This window comes from Pinus tabuliformis, chromosome Q (genome assembly GCF_031772625.1).
Source record: "Pinus tabuliformis cultivar Carrire ecotype Pingquan chromosome Q, CPIR1, whole genome shotgun sequence".
Taxonomy (NCBI): domain Eukaryota; kingdom Viridiplantae; phylum Streptophyta; class Pinopsida; order Pinales; family Pinaceae; genus Pinus; species Pinus tabuliformis.
In genome coordinates this window covers 998600121-998622884 of record NC_142296.1, presented here as the reverse complement: position 1 = coordinate 998622884, position 22764 = coordinate 998600121, and the positions used below count along the sequence as shown (strand labels likewise).

At 37.3% G+C, this 22764-nt stretch overlaps 1 protein-coding gene across 2 annotated transcripts in view; it reads right to left on the bottom strand.

Annotated features, from left to right (window-relative positions):
• Positions 1-22764, bottom strand: part of LOC149222830 (mannosylglycoprotein endo-beta-mannosidase-like) — a 218849-nt gene that overhangs the window by 34297 nt on the left and 161788 nt on the right. For both annotated transcript variants that reach the window (XM_089385642.1, XM_089385643.1), the window contains exon 6: positions 15648-15696. In XM_089385642.1, the coding sequence (XP_089241768.1) occupies positions 15648-15696 (49 nt within the window). The remainder of the gene's footprint in view (positions 1-15647; positions 15697-22764) is intronic.

Here is a 22764-nt window from a genome sequence, read left to right as displayed (position 1 = left end):
TCATTATCTCCATCATGTGAGTTGTCCAAAGTGGAATTTGACTGCAGTTGCATAATTTTAACAACGAGTGACTGAACTACGATTGCTCTGGTGCAGTTAATTCTGCTTTTGTAGGTCGATGCCTTTGCCAATATCCCAACGTGATTTCCAACGAAATCACCATGGCAACTGTCGAGGAGATACCTATTGCAGCTCCTCCACAAGAAGAATCACAACACACAACTTCTCCCAGAGCTTTGTTGCGTGCACAGTCCCCTCCAAACTTAAACAACAAGGAACCGATCATCTAGAAGCAAACCGTAACCGCCTACAAACCGAAGGGCAGCCATTCATTTACCAAGTTCGACATTAATGAGCATACGGTGATAAGAACCTTAAACGAATTGAGTGAGCATGAGCCAAAGAGCAGTATCATAAGGAGAAGTCTCGACTTAGGCGTTGTTCGTCCGCCTCTTTCGTCAATTGCTCCGACTCTTGGCAAGACGCAGGATTACAAATTGGCATCAATGTCTGATTCCCTACATGGCTCCCTCCCATTGCCTGTATCGATTTCCCCATGCCCATTGACCTTCGATATCCATACTCTGCGTCCTTGACCAGACTCTGTCAGGTTTTCGTCACCCGACCAACCACCATTCTCTGCTCTTCTACCAGTTTTTTTCCTAATCCCCGCACTTTAAACCAATCGTCAACCATTGTCGTCGGCCAACAAACTCGATGTTGCAGTTGATCGTGCTAACACATGCAAATCGTCCGATCAAACCCATTTGATTCACGTAGTCCGACTTGATCATTCGTATCTCCAGTTAATAGCTCATGATTAATATATAGTTGATATATAGTTATAATTTATATTACTATTAACTATATAATTATATAGTTAATTAAAAAAACAAAAATTATAATTTAGTTTAAAAGAAAAAGAAAAAAAAAAAAAAATATATATATATATATATATATATATATAGATATATATATAATAAAAAATAAATATCGAAGAGGAAAAGAAAAAAAAAAAAAACCGATTCCAAGATAGTATTACTGATGACTTAAACATGCCAAAATGACATGGGCAAGTGAAGAAATTTTCAGAGATTAAGCTTTGAGGACAAATAAATAAAAATAAATGTAAATAATAAATAAATCAAAGTAATGATTATTTGAATAGTCATTACTTAAATGAAAAGGCATGACTAAAAGACATGCCCAGTCATGAAAGGACACCTGCTTAGGTATATAAGCAGGCCCTCATTGTAACATTCAATCATCCTTGTACTATTCGTCTTATTAATAAAAATATTATTTACAACACCTTTATGTATTTTACATTTTAAAGTACAACAAGCTATAGTTTTGTTGCGTTAGTGCTTGGAACGACATACTGTTGATCCAAAAATGGCTCTTCAAAACTCTAGCGCAAGCCTATTCACTAGTTTGCGCACTTCGCTTACTGAACAATCTTGGTGCTTGGTTTTTATGCAGAACTCTGCTTTGATACCATGTTAATTTTCTTGAACCTTTGCATAGTACTTAGATGAATTACTGAAAACAATGCAACTGAAAACTGAAACCAAATTTACTTCCACCAAGATACAAAGTTTCTTAATTTTCAACATGCAGCAGAACATAATCGAGATAAAAACACATGCACACAAAATTGACACGCTTGTTTTACCTAGGAAGCCCAAATGGGAAAACTTGTTTTCTTTGTTGTGGTATTTTATTGATTGTTCTTGAGAAAATGGATCTATTACAATTCATGTTGCTACTACAACCAGCGATCTGTGTCTGAGAAAGTGTTAGGCTTCTCCTCACTATTTTCAACTCTACAATTGTTCTCTACTGAAGATAGTCTCGAATTGCCCTTAGAATCCTAATCCCTGCTCCACAATCCTTGTGCACTTCAAGCCCTTAAATCCTTGCACGCAATTTCTATTCAAGTGATGCGCATTCCACACACAAAGAATCATCTGTGTTCTTGTGCTTTCGTCCTTCTCTTTATAGATATAAATCGATGCATGCAGGAGGCCTACTCAAATTTCAATTCACGTTAGTGTCACGAGTTTCCTTTCCTAATTGATTGGAGCGAGTTCCGATTACACTTTGATTGGCTCTCAGTTAACTAGCTCGAGTTCCCCCTTGATTTACTCTAGTTGTGATTGCGAGTTAAATGAGTACTCAACTCATTCTCTCTTCAATCAAAACTAGATTCTTAACTCATTCTAACTCAACTTGTCATTGCCACCTCATCCTGTAGTCTAACTGAAGAAGACTCCAACTAACCAAAGCTCCAACTCTATGCATGCAAACTTGATGACCATTCCAGTAAATTGGAAATCAACTCATTGAAACTAAAGTCTATCTCATGAACTCGATTCATGTTAGAGAAAGACTAAGTCGAGGTCTTCACTGGCTAAGTCACAGGCCAGAAGTCCTTCCATCACTACATTTTCAACGAGTTTCACTAAGAGTGAGGCACACTCCAACTTGTAGGATGTAATTGTTCATGGTGAATCGCTCATCTTGGTACTTTATGTTGATGATCTCTTTCTAACAAGATCGAAGAGGCTCATAGGGATGTGAACACTACCTTCCTCAATGGGGCAATTGAGAAAGAGGTGTATATTGAGCAACCTCAAGGATTTGAGGTGCATGGGATGGAGTCCCATGTGTACAAATTGAAGAAAACATTGTACGCAAACTCCAACTCGTACAATGTAATTGTTGATGTTGATTCGCTCATCTCTGTACTTTATGTTGATGACCTCTTTCTGACAAGATCAGAGAGGCTCATAGTGATGTGTAAGACGTTGCTTCGAAGCTTAAGATGAAGGCAATTGGATTGACGTACTACTTTTTGGGACTGGAGGTGTGGCAACAATCAAGAGAGAATTTCCTTGGGCAGGGCAACTATGTTGTTGAGATCTTCAAGAGATTCAGGATGGAGGATTCTCGGCCTATGTCTACATCTATGATTGCTAACTTAAGGAAGATTGATGTTTCTGAGAGTGAGTTGGTGGATCCCACTTTGTGCAGATCATTGATCTAGTCAATATTAGACAAGATATATGTTTTGTTGTGAACAAGCTCAACCAATTTATAGTGGAACGAAGAAGGGTTCATTAGGTGGTAGCAAAGCATGTGCTCGAGTTCCTTTGTGGCACAGTGGAGTTTGGATTGAGGTATGTTAGAGTTGGTGGAGTGCAGTTGCAGGGCTAAACAAATTCGAATTTGGTTGGGAGTGTAGTGGATAATAAGATTACTTCTAGATGTTGTTTCAGCTTGGGGTCTGTTACCGCTCACACTAGCAAGGGACCTGAAGGGAAAATGCTAGACCAAGGGCAACAAATGGAGACCTAGCCCACTGTCACCTCAGCTAAGGCTCCTTACTATTTACAGACTTTCACCAATGGGAGGAGACCTTGTATGTTATGGAGTCACCAATGAAAGATAATATCAATGAATGGATGTGTTGTGACCTAAATGATTCCTTTCCAGAAGAGGTTGAAGGACAGATCTTGCTTGCTTTTTAAGCAAGGTACAATGACTTATAGGAGAGGAATGAGAGGATTTAAGGGTTTGGTCTAAGGGATATGATTCGCGAAAAGGTTTCCCAATCCCTAAAATCCTTATTGGAATTGGTATCGCGAATGATTCTTGAAGAATATTCTTTTCAAAGGAACGAGACCGCACGGGACCAAGTGGACCCAGTCTAGGATAAGAGAAAAGAATATGGCAATCAATGATGTTCTCACCCTAGACAAGGTGGGGGAAAGGATCAAAAAAGGAATTTTCACTTAAAGGTATTGAATTGATCCTATGAGGCACTAGCCTTGGAGATGCTAGGGTAAAGTTTGATCTCAGAGCTAGGGCCTGGCTTTTCTCACAACTCCACCGTCAAAATGGCCTCAAATTTGGAGGTCTTGAGGAGACACCAGTGCAGGAGAGGCTACGAGATCGAACTTTTTAGAGGGATAGTTTGCCGGAAAAATGATGCCCTAGGTGGCCCAATTTGGCTAAAACTAGGAAAAGGTGAAAAGGCTATGATTTTAGGTGACCACCTCTTGGTAGATTAGTGCCTTTGGTTCTTGGTCAAGGAGGCCTCAAGACTACTTTGCTAGCCTTCTAGGTCAAAGAGAAGCAATCTTGTAGCTTTTATACTTCGATGTGAAAAAGGTGATGGCTTATCAAGATTAATTTGTTGATAGAATTACCCCAGGAGATTTCGTTCACATTACATGGTGTGAAAAATTCTGAATCGAACACATCAAAAATCCTACTGCAAAAAACTGATTTGCATTACCTACTTGTTCTTCAGATTAACAAGTTATTTTCAGAACTATTCATAAAAATATTAATGCAAACACACTGCAGCCTACACCAATATACAGATCAAGTACTGAAAAATAAATGAGACAACCATACAAAGGACACACTTATTTTTGGACTAAACGTCCCCAGAAAAACCCAATGCGGGAAAACCGGTGCAGCAGATATGAGGGTTTTATTATTAAGCAGATTTATGAATACAACTAGGGTGCCAAATACGGCTCACCCAACAGAGAATAAACCCAACAAAAGTACCTCTATCCGAAGACAGATATTTTGGCAAATCCAGCAACTAGAAGAACAAACCCCACAGGTGACTGCGTTGTCCCTAGTGTTGGGCAGCGATGGTTGCTCCAATCTCTGCGTTGGAACTGCGTCACTTCCTCTAGGAGCTACATCTCCCTCCTAGTGAGCCTTCCCAGCTCAGAAATCGATTTGCTGAACTGTTGCTCTCTCTACCTCACGGAAGCCCCAGCGCTGCCTCTAAGTGACTGTGTCAGCTTCTCTAGCCTCTGCATCACCCTTTCTGGAGTTGCGTTATCTCTCCCTAGTGTTGCTCTGCCTCTCTGCTATGTATTCTCGGCCTTGGACTGAAGTCCCTCTGCCGAACTGCCTCTCTGTGCTAGAGATCTCCTCAATCGATTTTCCTCTTGAGAACTTCTCACTTTAGAAAATCGATTTTCTCTATCTCTCTGTGTGTCTTCTCCAACTGACCCCAAGCCTCCATTTATATTTTTCCAGTTGAGAAATTAATGTCGAGATTAAGTCTCTAATCAACAGCTAAGATTAAATTAGACTTGATCCTCGTCTCTTAGAAGCTTCTCACCCATATTTTCATTAATACCCATTTCTATTTTAATTTTCCTAAGTTTAGACTTAGGAACCTCATTAAAAATATTAATTAATTTAATAAAATACAATCCGGATGGAACTTTTCCAAACGATTTGTGGGTCTTGGAGATCTCATGTTTTCTAGCCCCTCCACAAAATTTTGGACCTAGAGAACATCCGATGCTACCCAAAAATCAACACATGGCCCATACATTGAGAGATGTTATAATAGAGACAAAATTCCACAATTTAAAGCAGTAAATGCATGCAGCGATTAGCCCTGAGAATAGCAAAAATCCAAGTCCAATGTATATGACAAAGTAAAACAAGAATAACATTAAAAGCATGTACTTACATGTAATAGAATATATCCAACCATCCACAATTTGACAAGAGAGAAGCTCCAAGATAAGATAGACAAAATCCACACATCAAAATACATCCATAAAGCTCAAATTCATCCACTAAGAAAAAGTGTGAAATTCTCGAGAGAGAAGAGATCCAATCCAAAGTGATGATGGTATAATGAACTCATCTCACTTGTATTTATACACTAATGAGGAGTTCGAATTAGCCTCCTTGGGCTACATAAGCCCCAAAAATAAAATAATGTTCTAATAATCTAACTTTCGATGACAAGCCCACCAAACTAGCTCATAAGTGAAAAAATAAGTCTCTCAAGAGGTCAAATAATAATCTATGCATGTCGTAGGGCCCTCTAAGAGCCCTAATGAGGTCCATGGGTGCCATAATGAAGGGTAGGACCCTCAAAAGTGATGGACAAGGGGTTGGCCCCTTGTTCTCCAAACAATAAACATGTGGTGCTCCCAATGGGTGTGGGGGCACAATAATAACATCGTGGGTCTCCAAATGAATTGAGGATGCATGTAGATCGTCTGTAAGGGCTCTAATAATGGTGTAGGGGATGCCACATCATCCTGCAAGTCCTGGATCAGCTACCAAGTGCATGGTACATCTTTGGGGTCAGTTGGGCAAAGGTGAACTAGGTGCATCATCCTTGTCCAATGGGAGTATCTCAAGCATCTCTAATCATCCTCGAGAATCCATGGAGTGTTGTCTACTGTTGTGGAGGCCCATGGCTCTCAACACACAACCTACATGTGTCAATGTAGCCCTATGGAGGATTAGGACCCCATATAGGGAGACCAAACCCAAGATGGAGAGCATCTGTAATCCTGCATAAGATCCAATGTGTCCCCTAGCCTTCTAGTACAAGTCATTAGAGAAATCAAGTAAATGAATTTACCAACCATGGACCACAGGTGGGGACTTCATAATAGCCTGCCCTTCCATAATGGGCTTCGGGATGTGCCAATTTCTCCTAAACTCCAAATGGGGTTAACCAAGTATCCTATTAGGTGGTTTCTACTTGTAAAGGAGATAATATGTTCAAGGTACGCCTTTCAAAAGGTGGTGACATGTGACAAATAGGTGAATGAAGTAGGGGATGAGAAGGGGAAGCCTTGGGCCACATTCTAGGGTACAAGGGTAGCTAATAAAAGGGAAACCCACACTTGGTTTTATAATGTATAGGAGGGAGCAATCGTGGTACATGAGATGCCCCAACCTTGATTTTTCCACCCTTCTTTATATGTCTTTTGCCTTTTTATGTTTTTCTTTGATTAACTGCTCGGGGCTCAAGGGGCAAGAGCATGATGCATAAGATATAGCAGTGAATACCCCCTTTTAAGGTAGGGCAGTTCATTGCCCACCAGGGTTTGGGACAATCATGGGTTCCTATATGATGAAGGAGGCTCATAGAACCTGTAGGAACCAGGGCGATGGCCATGATGATGGGGTAGAGCTCATGTATTGGCTTTTGCCCACGTGCTAAATTTGTTTGTCCCGACCATCTTTTGCATTTTGTGGTACATTTTCTTATTGAATGTGGCCAAATATGATTTTATCTTTCTTTTTAGCTGCATCAACCTCTGGGTCATAATTCCAAGCCTCACCCAACGTGTGGGCAAGGGGAAGGGGCAAGCTAACCCTATGTGGACCCAGGTGGGAGAAATGATGAATGGGGAAATAATGAGTGGAAAGAGGGTAATATAAGCGGGGATAAGGAAGCGGGACCATGCAACCAAAATCATGGTTTCTCGTGAAATACCATTCCTAAAGCCAAATGGTCATTAAAAGAGATCTCGTGGGACTAGAATCTGAGGTTAATATCCAAAAGGGGTCTAAGGGACAGGAGCACAAACCTAGCCCATTCTTTCCGCCAAATCCCCCCATTAATCCATGCCCAGAAGTGTCCATGATAAGCAAACTACAATACTCAATTACCAAATGACAAGGTATACCTTTAGGCTCGGGAGGCCCACCTTCAAACATACGATCATGGCAGATGGGCGAGGGACCATATGGTTGGCTTAGGTGGCAAAGAAATGGCACAATGAGCTAGTTGGTGCCTACAAGGGACTGTTGGCTGCCAGTTGTGGACCATCTTGAAGAAAAAAATTCTCCTAGGGATATCACCCACAAAATGGTGGGTAACAGGGTCAACATTGATCTTGTGGTTTAGCAGGAAGCAGCACCCAATGGCACTTAGCTTAGCAGAGGTTAAATACATGGCAACGACTCTAGTGAGTTGTGAGGCCATATGGCTTTACAAGATGCTCATAGGATTGTTTGGTCTTGAGATGGGGCCTACCATGATCCACTGTGATAACCAAAATTGTATCAAGCTTTCAGAAAATCCAATGTTTCATGAAAAGTCAGAGCATAAAGAGGTTAGATACCACTTCATCACAGACACAGTGCAGAGAAGTGTTGTGAGATTGCATTACATATCTACAAAAGATCAAGTGGTAGATATTCTCACCAAGCCCCTAATGAAGGGGTAGTTTGTTTTCTACAAGGACAAGCTAGGGGTGGTGGAGAATCCCTTCCTTGCTAGGAGGTAGTGTTGATTTTTGTAGCTTTGGAAGATCTTCTGCATAGGTTGATGTCTTGCATGCAAGAGAAGTCCTCTTTAGATTGTTGTTTGAGAGGAGCAGCGAATATGGAATCCTTCCTAAGTTTTGACTTAGGAAAAGTACATTGATTAATTATTTGATTAATTTAGACTTTGGGATAATGCTTTTCTAAGGATAAATAATTAATTATTTAAATGACTTAGATCTAATCTTTGATGTTGATCAAAGAAATCCAAGGTTAATCCTAGCCCTCAATCACTTTGGAGATGGGGGATTTGGCCTATGGAGAATGATAAAAGCAACATAGGGGAGAGGATGAAGACACAACAAAAGTGAGAGAAAAATTCAAAAAGAGATTTTCTGAATAATTTGCAAGAGGAATATTGCAGAAATTTGCGAGAGATTCACATGGGATAAAGAAGAAGGAAAAAGAAAGGGAGCAAATTTTCCGTAGCTGAAGAAATTAGTAGGGGCCCACAAGTGTGACAGTGGGGTTTTCCAAGCCGCACATGTAGATGCACACAGACATGATTAGGCTGAGTGGGCTGTTGATTTTGTTGGAAAAACCCCAAGTCGCACATGTGGATGCACATGGACTTGATGAGGCTGAGTGGGTTGTTGATTTTGTTATAAGAATTCCTCTCATGATTTGTTGCAATTTCCTTGTAAATTTTAACAACCATTTTCCACGGTTAGGGAGCCCATGATTTCTTTGAGAAATTAAATGATGAGAAGTTAGAGGGTTAATTTTTGTTGCTGTCTTGTCTCATTATTTTGGAGTAATTTTTTGTTTTAAATTTCACTACAAATTGTTGAGTTAAAGGTGCCAAAGTATTTTCTGTTTGAATTTTTCATAAATTAATTTACACGAAAACTAATTTATTGCATAAAGAAAATTTTTGAGAGTAAAACAACTACATGAAAAAGTAAATCTACAATTGGCACTAAAAATTAACAAGATACAGTCAATGTCTACTACGATCTCTGATTGTGGGTGAAGCAACTTCAAAAAGCACCTGACGTGGAGGTCATCTCATTGGATGGGATTGACACCATTGTTGCAAGGAGCGCTGAGGCTAAGAGGCGTCTCATGGAATTAGCCCCTGATTGGTCAGACTAGGAGGTAGCAACAGCAAGGGAGAGATAAATAGAGAAGGAGGTGAGGAGGTGGTGGAGGAGGAGGAGTAGCAGGAAGAGGTGACACCACCTGGTATGGTAACTAGTAGAGGACTTCAAAGTCCACCTCCTATTTCTTCTTCTAAAGTACGTCAAATTCCAATGCCAACCCCAGCTACTTCCCTCAAAGGGGCAGAGGAAATCACTAGTTAGTAGTTATGTATCTAATTTCATTGTAGATAACTCGTGATGATAAGACACATTCATTATATTTTTGCTTATATTTTCACATTGAGTCAACACTGAGGATTTGGGACACGATTCATTATTGATGTGTGATGTAGCTCTAGACATCTTATACATCTTATTTATTAATTTTCTTTCCATATCTATGTGGCAATGCATTTATTTGATGTTGTGGATACTCTAGATGATAAAAAAATGAATATTTTTGTATGTTTAATTTTGTTGATTTTCACTAATTTGTTCATTTTTTTGGTTTTCCAAACCCTTGCCAATTTTATCCAAAGGGCTAATTTCAGCAGCATTGGTATATATGAATGTTGTGAACATCACGATCAGGATTAAATCGGTGAGGGAAAAAATCAGCAAATACAAAAATATTCATTTTTTTCCATTTTTTTAATATCTGAAGCATCTACAACAAAAAATAAATGCATTGACACATAAATATGATAAAAGAACTAATATATAAGATGTGTAATATCATTTCTAGTGCTACATCACACATAACAATGAATCATGTCCTAAATAGTAAGTCCTGAGTCCCAACTCAGCCTCAAAATATCAACAAAAAATATAATAATGTATCTCATATCATGAGTCATAATGTCATATACAATGAAATGAACCAAATAACTAATACTACTGATTTCCTCTGCCCCTCTTGCGAGAAAATGCAATAGCTTTCCCTCTAGATGTAGATGGTGGTGGAGTTGGCAGTGGACTCTGTTGTGCTCTAGAAGCTGAAGAACTAGGAGCTATAGGAGGTAGACCACGTCCTCTACTGGTGACAGGGGTAGCCTGGGTAGGTGGTGTCACCTCCTCCTCCTGTTGCTCCTGCTCCTCCTCCTCCTCCTCCTCCTCTACCCCCTCCACTACCTCCTGCTCTAACCAATCAGTAGCCGACTCCATGAGAGGCCTCTCGGCCTCAACCCTCCATGCAGCAGTGGTGTCAATCCCATCCAATGAGATGGCCTCCACATCAGGTGTCCTCTCAAGTTGCCTCACCCACAATCGAAGATTGTAGTAGACATAGACCATGTCATTAAGTCGTTGAGACTCCAACCTGTACAAGGGTCATAAATTAATAAACTATAAATAATAAAATAATAATTATAAAAAAAAAAATTATTTAATGAATTCAAAAAATTAATTCGAAATTTGGAATATTTTAATTTTTAACCTATTGCGCATCTTGGTGTGTATTTTTTCAAATACACTCCAGTTGCGCTCGCATCTTGAGGAGCTACATGTTTGGCTGAGCACTCGAATGGCAAGCCTTCGCAACTTGGGTACTCTACCACCATAGCTTCTCCACCATGCATCTACAACAAATAAGAAAAACATAAGGAAAAAAATGAAATTTGAAAGTTGAAGCAAAGTATGAAGTTATGAACTTGAAGAGACAATGAAATTTGAAACAAACTAAAACATACCTGACATTTTAGTCTTCCTATCAACCATGGCCATGTCAAAGCTAAATGTGCCACCTACCATCCTGTATATCTCCATTTCTTTGGAGATTTCTACACGTTCTGCTGGAGATGGCACCATCTTCTGAACACAAGTGAAGAATCCATCCATGACCTCAACATCAAATAAGAAACCATAGGAGTAAACAAATGCGGGGTCCAAGGAGATCCCTGCAGCATGAACGGGACGATGGAGTGTATTGTTGCATCGCTCATCAATCACTTCCCATAAGAGGAGTTGTTTCTGAAACCCCTCATCCCCCTTATCATCATGGTAGGTCTGAATGGATTCTTTGGCCCTATCCATAGCCTCATACAAGTAGCCCATTGTGGGCTTGTCTCCATCCACTAATCGAAGAACCTTTACCAGAGGTTCAATAATGCTGCACAACTCCTGCACTCCTACCCAGAAACTTTCTTGGTATGAAACTAATCTGCATATGGCCTCTCCCTCTGGTTTGCGGCTAAATGCCAAAGCACGCCACTCATCTGAAAGAAACATTCTCTTCACATCCCACATAGAATTCAAGAGGGATTGAAGAGATATGAAACTGATGGCAAACCGTGTAATGGCAGGGCACACCAACTCCTTGTTGTTGGTGAATGTTTTCATCAGATGAAGCATAGATGCATGATTATATATAAATTTTGTAATGTTTTTTTATGACTCAACAATATCCTTGACAAAAGGAATTTTTCCTATGTCCTCCAACATCAAATCAATGCAGTGTGCAGCACAAGGTGTCCAAAATAAGGTAGGATGCCTCTCCATAAGCATCTATTCAGCAGCAACACAATTTGCAGCATTGTTCGTTATAACTTGGACAACATGTTTTGGACCCACCTCCAGAATGAACACATCCAACAAATCACATAATAACTGTGCATCTTTGATATGTGCAGATGCATCAGCAGATTTCATAAACATTGTCCCCTTGGGACAATTAACAAAGAAGTTTATAAGGCTTCTACCCTTTTGACCAGTCCAACCATCTGACATCACAGTGCATCCTGTGTGTGCCCATGATGCCCTAAACTCCTCCAATCTCTTGGTGTAGTCAACTTTTTCATTTTGAAGAATGTGCCCTCTAAATTCATCATAAGAAGGGACTTTGTACCCTGGGCCAACAACTGCAACAGCATCAACCATAGGCTAGAAAAATGGATTGTTCCTTGCAACGTTGAAAGGAATATCACTTCAAAGAAGAAACTTGTCCAACAACTTCTCAGCTTCTTCTTTCTCCTTTTTTAATAATTGAAGAGATAGATGGTTGTGAACTAGGTGTGGTTCTAGGAACAAAATATGATGAGGCAGCTACAGGGTTGGTTGTAGATACTAATGTTGAAGTAGAACTAGTACCACTCTCATGTTCACCTCCCAATCCTGACACTCTACTCCCAGTCCCTGCTAGTTGACTCTTCAGAGTTGCCTTGGACAATTTGGTTTGCTCTATTTCTTCCAATGATCTGAGGGCTCTTCGGATGATTTCTGGATTTGTATTTGTGCAAGGCCCTACCTCATGTCCAGGGATTTGTGCAAGGTGATACTTCAATCTGTATACCCCACTGTCATATGATGCCCACATAACTTGCAAGTTAAGTTTGATTTGTCAAACTCTCCATCAGATTCACCAAATTCCCACAGAGGGTCCAATTTCCTTGGCATGATTGTAACTTTGTTGAACTCTTGAGTTTTAATGTAAGATGAAGTTTGAAGTTGAACCTAGGGCACAAGAAAAATTACAAGTTAAAAAAATAAAATTAAAATTTACATACAACACGTTGAATTTTTAACAACAACAAAAAAACCTAAACTCAATGCAACATTAATGGAAAAAATACACATTCAAACCCAAGCAAAAATGATGGAAAAAACTAGGGCACAAGAAGAAATAAAACTTATAAATCTAACAATTAAGTTTTTGCATTTTTGACCGAAATAAACCCTCTCCACTATATGCAACAAAAATGAAAAAAAACACAATCAAATCCAATCAAAAATCATTGAAAATAAATGGGTGATAGAAACCCAAGGAAAAACAAAAAAAAAACAAAAAATGGCCAAATTTGATACCCATACCTGAAAACCACGCTTCGCTCAAGAAACTTGGTCCAAACTTGAATTTTTATTGCTCGGGATGCTAAATTCCTTCACTTTTCTCCTCTCTTTCCCTTGTAGATGACTTCTCCTCCTCCTTAGCTCTCACTCTTGTCCTTTGTCTAAAAAAAATGACAAAAAAACCTCAAAATCGCACTTAAAAGTCGTCGTTTCCGCTGCCCGCGATTTTTACTGATCGGATCGTGATTTTTTGAAAATAAAAAAATCGATGATTATATCAGCGCAGCAAAAAAATCACGATTTAATCGTGCTGTTCACAACACTGGTATATATCACAAGGTTGCTTGGAAGCGAGAGCAAAAGCGGGAAGCGATGTGGGAGCAGGGAGGGATAATTTTCAGAAGCTTCTGGGTCGAGAAAGACTTTTATATAATATATATTTTTATATATTTTGATGCATATGTGTTAACAAAAGCATGTAGAATGATGAATTAGTTATAAAAAGCATAAAACTATGGATTAAATTTTTAAACCATATAACATCAATCATCTAATAGTTATAATCTTCATCAACCATAGGGCCACAAGTTACAACATCTCGATTTTCATCATGTTAGGTGTGGAGCCTGATTATCTTCTTGATTTAGAGGTCTTGTTTCAGTCGCGTTTGGATCTTAATCCCTGATTGGGTGGTGTGGGGGACCTTGCAGAGGATACTTGTAAAATTTTGTAATTTTGTAGTCAATTTGGACCACTCATTAGGCGGAAGATCTGATGGTAGAAGTTATGTTAATTTAGGGATTTTTGCTCTAAAAGGCAACCCTCTATTTGTATGAAGGATTGCATTGCGACTGGGTATTATTCTATATCTATTCCTATCTTTTTGTTAGCACTTGATCACAAGTTTTGACTCATACAATCTTATTTTCATCACATGGCATAATCTTGTAGAGATGCTTTCTTACAAAAGCATATGAACTAGTGTAGGTTGTTTAACTTGATGCCAAGATCTGGTTCTTCATCTTGTCCTGACAATGCACCACACTGGATGGTTAGAAACGCGTCGACAAAACTTTGATGATTTGATTTTTACTGAAAGTTTTCTTACTTTTCAAGTAATTTTGTTGTAATCTTAAAACAATACGCTCAGAAATATGTTAAAATTTAATTAGAAGTATGTTAAAAGTAATTAATTATACCTAGTTAAAGGTAATAACATTTTAAGTTGAGATATTAATAAAGTAATTATATTAAGGGAGAATTTCTAAAAACAAAATAATAAGTGGCATTCAAACCAAAACTGAAGATGAATCCAACGGAGCCACATACATTGGCAAAGTTTGGGTTACTAATTATCAAAACCATGATGATTCACCAAGGATTCAAATCGACCTTTGAAGATTTTATATTACCTAAGGTATTCCAAGATCAGGATCCATTATAATTTATATTTCAACATCCTATACTCATTATCATTAAGATCCCCATCACATCTACGACATTATTCTAATCAGTCGAAGGATCAAATTGCCAATTTTCAGGATGAACATCAGCTTTCATGTACCAAATGAAGACTATGACCTTGTGTTGATTCATCTGAAAATTGAGCTTTGACATCCTTTCTTATTATTGCTTAGAGGACGAAGCATCTTAATATACCTACTTCAGTACATCACCCTATGAATATATTAAATGATAATATTGACTATGAATAAATTAATATGTTAGTCATAACTCTCAATCGTGACCACCCTCTTTAAAGGCTATATAATCCTAAGTATTAATTCATTGTAAACATCACTTTTCATATCAACTATAATACTTTATCCTTCATGGATTAGATGGCTTTGTCCATTTTATTATAATTTAACGATGGTTCCTCCCGACTACCCCTAGGTAAATCACTACCTTGTTGGAAGGAGAGTGGTAATCCTATGATGTGCACCTACTGTGAGCTACGCAATTTCCAACTAGGAACAAGATCATATCTTTCTTGCAAGATGATGAGTTACATGTTTTGAGGCATGCTCATGATCATAACACATTTTGTGGGAGATGCTATAAGTCGAGTAATATAGAGTTCAAGCCATTACTATCAACTTTTTCTTTGAATGCAAAACAATAGACAGATAATTCTGATGTCCTTAGCATGTTCAGAATATTTATAGAGCAGGTGCTTTCTTTTCTAAACTATTCTTATTAAAAAACATTTTAATAATGGGGGAACCGGATATTGCCCAGTGCAACCAGTAGCTTGAAGGACAGAAGCAAAACTCTTTTAGCTAACATGGATATCTATAATGGTTGGTGCTCCACAAACCATATTGCTCTAAGATGCTTATTCTATTGTACAATTTCTATATGTAGTAATTATTGCTATTGTAGACCAAGAAAGTGGTCAAGGAGGTGGATTCCTAAATGAAGTAGGTTTCGTTTTGTTCCATCAATTACTAGTAAGGGAAGCTTATATGTAAAATTGGCATGGAAATGTTATTATAAATATGAAATTGTGAATAAAATCACTATGTGTTCCGGAAAAAATTCACAGTAACGTCCTCTTGACAAACTGACATCAAAGAAGTGCCCTCTTAAAATTTATCTTATGCTAATAAAAGGTCAATGAGTTTCTATTGAGCTCTAAGCATAAACACAACTCACCCCAGAAAATGTAAGAGACACCTGATCCCAAATGCCTGTATTTCTATCCCTACAAAACAAATCAAATTGATAAACACATAAGAACAAATGGATATCAAATGGGAAACATGTAAAAAAAATTAGCACCAAATATCAAATCAAATGTGTTTATTTCGTACAAGGTTAAATAAGGTTAAATACCCTAGGTTCACATAAATAAAATGTAAATATCACCTAAGAGCAAAACCCGATTTACATAAAATCAAATGTAGATAATGTACAAATGACTTTCAAGTTATCAAGAATACAGTCAATCAGATATTCACAAGGCATTGATCCTCTTCCCAATGCTATTATTTGCTTATAGCAAAAAATATCATGTCTACTAGTACTCTGTAATAGCTTCCTCGAATAATTGGCTTTTTTATAAGATTGTTCCCTTCAAGACTTCGTTGTATGTTCTTCTTAGGTATTAAGTGTACATTGTGAAGGTTTTGAATTCAGGATAATATTGAAACAAACAGGGCATGTGTGCATGTGAGCTCCATAACACCTTATTAAAGGAGGATCAGAATAGATAAAAGAGTATGCATTGCATCATTAGTGTTAGAAACAACCCATGCAGAAGAAGCACACATTACATTAGGTATAACAAACATAATCTGTTGATCCAGGTTTCAAAGATTGTCCCTTTTTATGTAAACGACACCAATTCAATAGATGAAGAAGAAGGTTACATCTATATATCCCAACTAATCAAAAAAATCTCTTTGCAAAATTACATCACATACCCTATATCATAATTAAACAAACAAACATAGCATGACGATGTCAACAAAACCTTCCAAGCTCTCAAAACATACCCATGTTAATACCTAACATAATAACATGGATTAACATAATCAAATTTCACATGAATATAAAAGACAAGACAAGAATAACAAGGATAAATGGGTGTTATTTAAGACTTATCGATGAGGTGATTGGAGATTCCAAAGGATTTATTTGGGCAGAGCTACATCACTTCAATAGACGAAGATGAAGATTATAATCTAATCAAATGAATCTCTTTGAAAAATTACATCACATACCGTGTATTATAATTAAACAAACATAGCATGACGATGTCAACAAAATCTTCCAAGATCTCAAAACATACTCATGTTAATACCTAACCTAATAACTTGGATTAACATATTCAAATTTCATATGAATATAAAATACAAGACAACAATAACAAGATAAATGGGATTTATGGATGAGGTGATTGGAGATTCCAAAGGATTTGATTGAGAAGTGAGACACCCTTTTCTCTCATCCATGAATGTATTCTAGACAAATTTATTTCATATTTGTTTCAACATTGATTTTCGTTCTTGTATGGAGAAGAAGTCTTTCCTACTTGGCCCAAAATTAATGCTCAAAAATTAAGGAAATTGACAAAGAACAGTTAAGAGTTATAATTAATGATCTTATTATGTCATTTTTATGTCGGCCTTAGAATATTTCACATCAAGTTCAACTACTAGACAAGAAATAAGAGCTAGGGTAATTAAGTGACGTCTTGCAAATGTGTTTGTATCTTAACATCATTGTATGTACATTAGCCATAGCAATGTTATACCATAGCCATAAGAATTGACAATAAGGTGGCATAAAGGTTAATAAGGCTCATAGTGGGAACTATGGGGTTAAGTGGGCATTGCTCTTGATCAAACACTTGAGGAACCTTCATATTTCAAGCCTATACTTAAATAAAGCCATGAAGTAAACACTCACCATCTAATACATATGTCATGCAATAATGAATCTTGCCTTTCAAATATTGGTGCACATACTTAGCAACATTATTATTCACTGCATAACATATGTCTAGCTTGGTGTTCCACATCAACAATTGAATCAAATGCCTATATAAGGTAGCATCAACCAAGTCGGAATCCCCATCACATGTCAATTTCACATTTATATTTTGCATTTAGAACCATGGGATTACACGCCAATTTGCAGTCCAACATCTGAAATATCCTCGAAATTTCCAAAGCATATGTCCCTTGTCCACGGAACAATTCACTTACAACCTAACATACCTCAAATACAATAAAATATTGCAACTGACCAACATCCTTCATGTCATATTCATTGGCCAATTCCTTCTTGCACCATGTGATGAGCTGATTAGAGTTTCTTCCAATAATAAGATCTTCTACCTATATAACCAAGATAAGTAGATTAGGTTTATAAAGTATGAAATAAAGATATCAACAGGTAGTCTTGGAAAACCACAACCTATGTAAGTACTTATCAATCCTAGCACACTAAACCCATGGCGCTTGCTCTAGGCTATGAAGAGCCTTCTTCAACACAGTGACATGAATCGTGATTTAAACATCAAGATCATGAGTTCTAATCAGATCATCAAGTCGACAATTTTTCCCAACTCAAACAAGTCAAACTCAACATTGATAGTTTGACTAAGTCAACATCAGTTTGACTCACCCAAGGCTAGGTAGAGAAGCTTCAAGAATTGACAACAATCATCCAAAAAGAAATAACCCCTTTGACAACCATATGCTCCAAGAAATATAAATCAATTAAGCTCCAAGGAGTGGAAGCCCCAAAAATCCAACCATGAGTACAAATGAGGAAGGGAATCTCTTTTTATAGAGTGATGCTCATCTTCTATTACAATAAAATAATATTATCTCATAAGATATCCTTAGATATAGGCTATGGAGAAGTAAAATACGCTTTCCTCCAACTTGCTAGTCTAAAACACAATAAAAACAAAGAGGTCAAACCACATGTACAATGATCCAAGTGAAATAACGCCAAAGAGAGGGATGTCCCCATTAAAGAAGGAAGAAAATGGCTACAAGGTGGAATATCTAGTCTTTTGTTGAGGCCTCAACACCTCCCCTTAATTTCTTTGATATTATGGGGCCCTCCATATAAATTTTGCCAATGCCACCTTTGTATTGTTTTGATTTTCGTTATTTTGAGGGATTTTCAATTTGTTTCGATTTTTGTGTTGATGGCTCCATTGCTTTCGTTTTCTTGCCAACTTTCCAATGGTGTAAATTTCCTTTGATTCCAACTTACAGTTTGAAGGATATCATTTGTCAAAGTTTGCTCATTTTCACTGCCTAGGGATTAAAATATGTAAATACATACGTTACATTTTGTTTTATAAATTACATAGATTAAATTAGTTAAAATATGTAAATATAATTAATTTTTTAATTTTGACTAATTTAGATAATTATTAACTTAATTAATAATGTAAATACAATTTTAAATATATTTATTAATTAATTAACTTACTATTTAATTATTTTATTAAAATCATAATTTTAAAATTAAATTGTAATTATGTATTTTAAATTTAATATTTAATTAAATTTAAATTTAAAAAATAATAATAATAACAAAAAATATATAAATTATAATTATTTATTTAATATATTATAAATAATAACAAAATTAATAAACAATATATCAAAAAATATATTTATAAAACCATCGGATCCAAGAACATGGCGTCACCCCAAAGGAAATACCCCAGGGATTTTCATTTGGAGCTTCATTGAATACCGCCAAGGTATTTCCGTCGGAATGGCATGGAGCATCATTCATTAAAAGGCTTGTGTATCATTTAATATGAGGGTAAAAGGCTTTATTATGTGTTTAAACCATGGTGGAGAGGGGGTCCCACTATCCACCCACATGGACCCGCTCATCCACTCCCCTCCTCCTCCATGTGAGCCTCCTCATCATACGTTCATGTGAAGCATTAACACCATGTGCTAAATAACGTTGACCCAACCCCCCCAACTTTTCATAAAATTCAATTTTATATTTTGTTTTTGTTTGTTTTATTTTAAGTGTTTTTTTCATATTTTAATTTATTACAACAAAATATTAAACTACCCAAAATTTAATAAATAGAATGCAACCAGTTTTTGAATTCCAAATTTGAGAGGCAATATCTCAAGGAGAACCTTGAAAAAGACAGGAAAAGAGAAGATGAATGTAAAGTCATATAAGCGGATACTAAAAAGGAAAAAAGATGAGTTCATGCAAACAAGGAGAGAAGAGTTAATATATTTAAGCAAGAATAATCCAAAGCTTTTCTGGCAGGAACTGCAACCAAGGAAGAAGCAAATTGAAAATAATATTACAGCCAATCAATGGTTTGAATATGCAAGGCAACTCTATGAGAAAGAATCTGAGGCGAAGTCTCCCCCTAGGATCAACACAAATTCAAAGCTCTTCACATTACAGGAGGTGGAGAATGGAATTAAGAAGCTGAAAACAGGAAAGGCAAAGGACTTGGTTGAACTTCAAGCAGAGTATCTAAAATGGGGAATGAACGCTCTTGCACCACACATCATGAAAATATTCAACAACATCATTCAGCAAGGATTCCCAAGAGACTGGACAACTAGCCTAGCAATACCCGTTTTTAAAAGTGGAGACATTAATAATCCATCCAACTATAGAACAATTATGATCAATCCTTTGTTTGCAAAGCTTTTCAGAAGCATGGTAGAAGACAGAATTAGCCAGTGGGCAGAAGTAAAAAAAAAGAGGGCAAGAGGACAAGCGGGTTTTAGGCCGAAACATTCTATAGTGGATCATGGCATCACGTTGAGACACATTGTTGAAAAGGTTTGGGAGGACAAAGAAGAGGTATTTTGCTGCTTTGTTGACTTCAAAAAAGCATTTGACACAGTCCCTAGGGATAAGTTGTAGCGTAGAATGGAAGAACTTGAAATTCTTATGCATTATAGAGTCGTTGTCCATAGACTTTATGAAGAAGTGAAAATCAAAATTAGAACCTCAACAGGTATTTCAGAAAGCTTTAGAAGTGACATTGGAGTCAAGCAAGGTTGCCCTCTATCCCCCACTCTTTTTGGTCTATATATTGATAAATTGGAAGAGTGGCTAAATCTGCAAGGTGGAGATGGTGTTCGGTTGGGGGAATTTGTGATAAAGCTTCTTTTATACGCTGATGATATTGTATTGATTTCTAAATCAGCCCATGGATTGCAAATGCACTTATATGCCCTTGAGCATTTTTGTAGAGCAATGGGGATGCAAGACAATACTAACAAGACCAAAATAATGATTTTTTCTAATAAAAGGAAGCATACTTTCTTCTTTGAAGACAACATTCTTGAAGAAGTAAATGAGTACAAGAACCTTGGGATTGATTTCAACAACAAACTCAATTGGGAGGATTGTAGAAAGAAGAGAATTTTAGTAGGGTGGAAAGCATTATATGCTCTTCAAAACAGATGTAGAGAGGTAGAGTTATGGGATTGGAAAACGATTAAAGTGCTTTTTGGACTCCTAGTTTGTCCAGTAATGCTATATGGGTGTGAATTGTGGGCTAGCAGCACCCCCATCTCAAAATGGAAACAAATTGAGAAAATCCAAAAACATTTGATCATGAGCAAGTTCAAAATAAAAGGTTCGATACCTTATGACATAATGTTGAGTGAAACAGTATCAACTTCCATTGAAGCAATTGCTATGGTGCGGCTCATAAGGTACCTAAAAAGAATTGAACAAATGAGAGTAGGTAGATGGCCTAATGTTATCTTCAATTAAGGCATCATTGAAAGAAAGAAAACATGGATGAAACAAAACTACACATGGATGCAAAAATGGAATATCTACCTCAATGCATGTCCCAAAAACAGCAAGGAGCTAAAGGATTTTGTTATGGAGAAGTTTCGTAAAAAGGTATGGGGAAAAGAGTTGGGTAGAAAGAAGAAATATTACATTGAGGAATTCAACCCTACGTGTGATTTACAACAAAAAGAGTTCATTGGAGCTAGCATTTCGTAGAGGGAAAAGGTTCTTATTGCTCAATTAAGGACCAAGTCACATCAACTTCGGTGTGAAACAGGACAGTGGAAAAAGCCTAAAGAAGCTTGGGAAGAACGGGTGTGTACATTTTGCACGTCTAGGGTTGTGGAATCGGAAAAACATTTCATTTTGGAATGTGATGCATTCAAAGACATCAGAGAAACTTATGAGAACATGATAGCATCAGTTTCTTGGCATTGTCTTTTTAGCGAGGGGATTGTTAGAAGGTTGGGTCAGCTCATCATCAATTTGAATCGGAAAAGAACTGAATTGCAAAAAGTGAAAAACAGGGAACTAGTGGTCTCATAGACTATTTTTAGTCTCGTGGACCTTAAAATATCATTTCATTTCATTTCAAGTTCTTCTCCACCAAATCAAGCAAATGAGAGCTCATTGGAAAGCTAACTCTGTGGAGAACAATCTAGCAGCATTAATTCAAGCAAATCTGGCCATTTATTGCCCCAAAAATTTAGCAGAAATCAAGGTTGCGAATTTGCAACCAATAGAGATTTCCTGAGTTTGTTTTGGGAGCAATTTCATTTGCCAGGAAGATTTGTTATCAGTAATTCATTTTCATATTGCTCATTTTCCAATGATATTCTACACCAGTGTTGTGGGGGAGCGCCCCCCCCCCCGATCCCGCTCCCAATCCGCGCTCCATGCGAGAGCAACTCGGGAGAGGGTTGGGAGTGCGCTCCCTAAAAAAAAACACTCCCTGCCTTTTCGGGAGCGTTTTCGGGAGCATTTAGGCTTTTTTGCAACAAAAAAATTGCAGTAATGTTCCAAATGCAAATTTTTTTCAAAGAAACAAATAAGTTTTGAGTGGGGCAACTTAATGATCAAGCCTATGACCCTAGTATTGATATGCGATTCATGGTAATGTTAAATTCTCCTTAATCTTCATTTTCATACTTTTACTTAAATTTTTAACATTACCATGAAATGATTCAGGGTGTTTGAGAGTGGTTCCAACCTCATTGGATTTCATATGGAGAAAGTAGAATTTTAGATTTCATTCAAAATCCAGCAGACTTATCAGTTTTTCAGGATTTCAGGCTTGCAATGTTTTCATTGAATTTTGCCATGTATTACGGTATGGAACTCGTATTTAATCAAGAGCACCAATCCCTCTATGTACCTTGATGTTAGTGACATTGGTTGTCGAACTCCTCTATCATGACCCTCCTAAAAATATAAGCATCACTCAAACAAAATCTTGACTTGACATGCTATGCTTTTCTATCTTATGTTAATGCTTAGA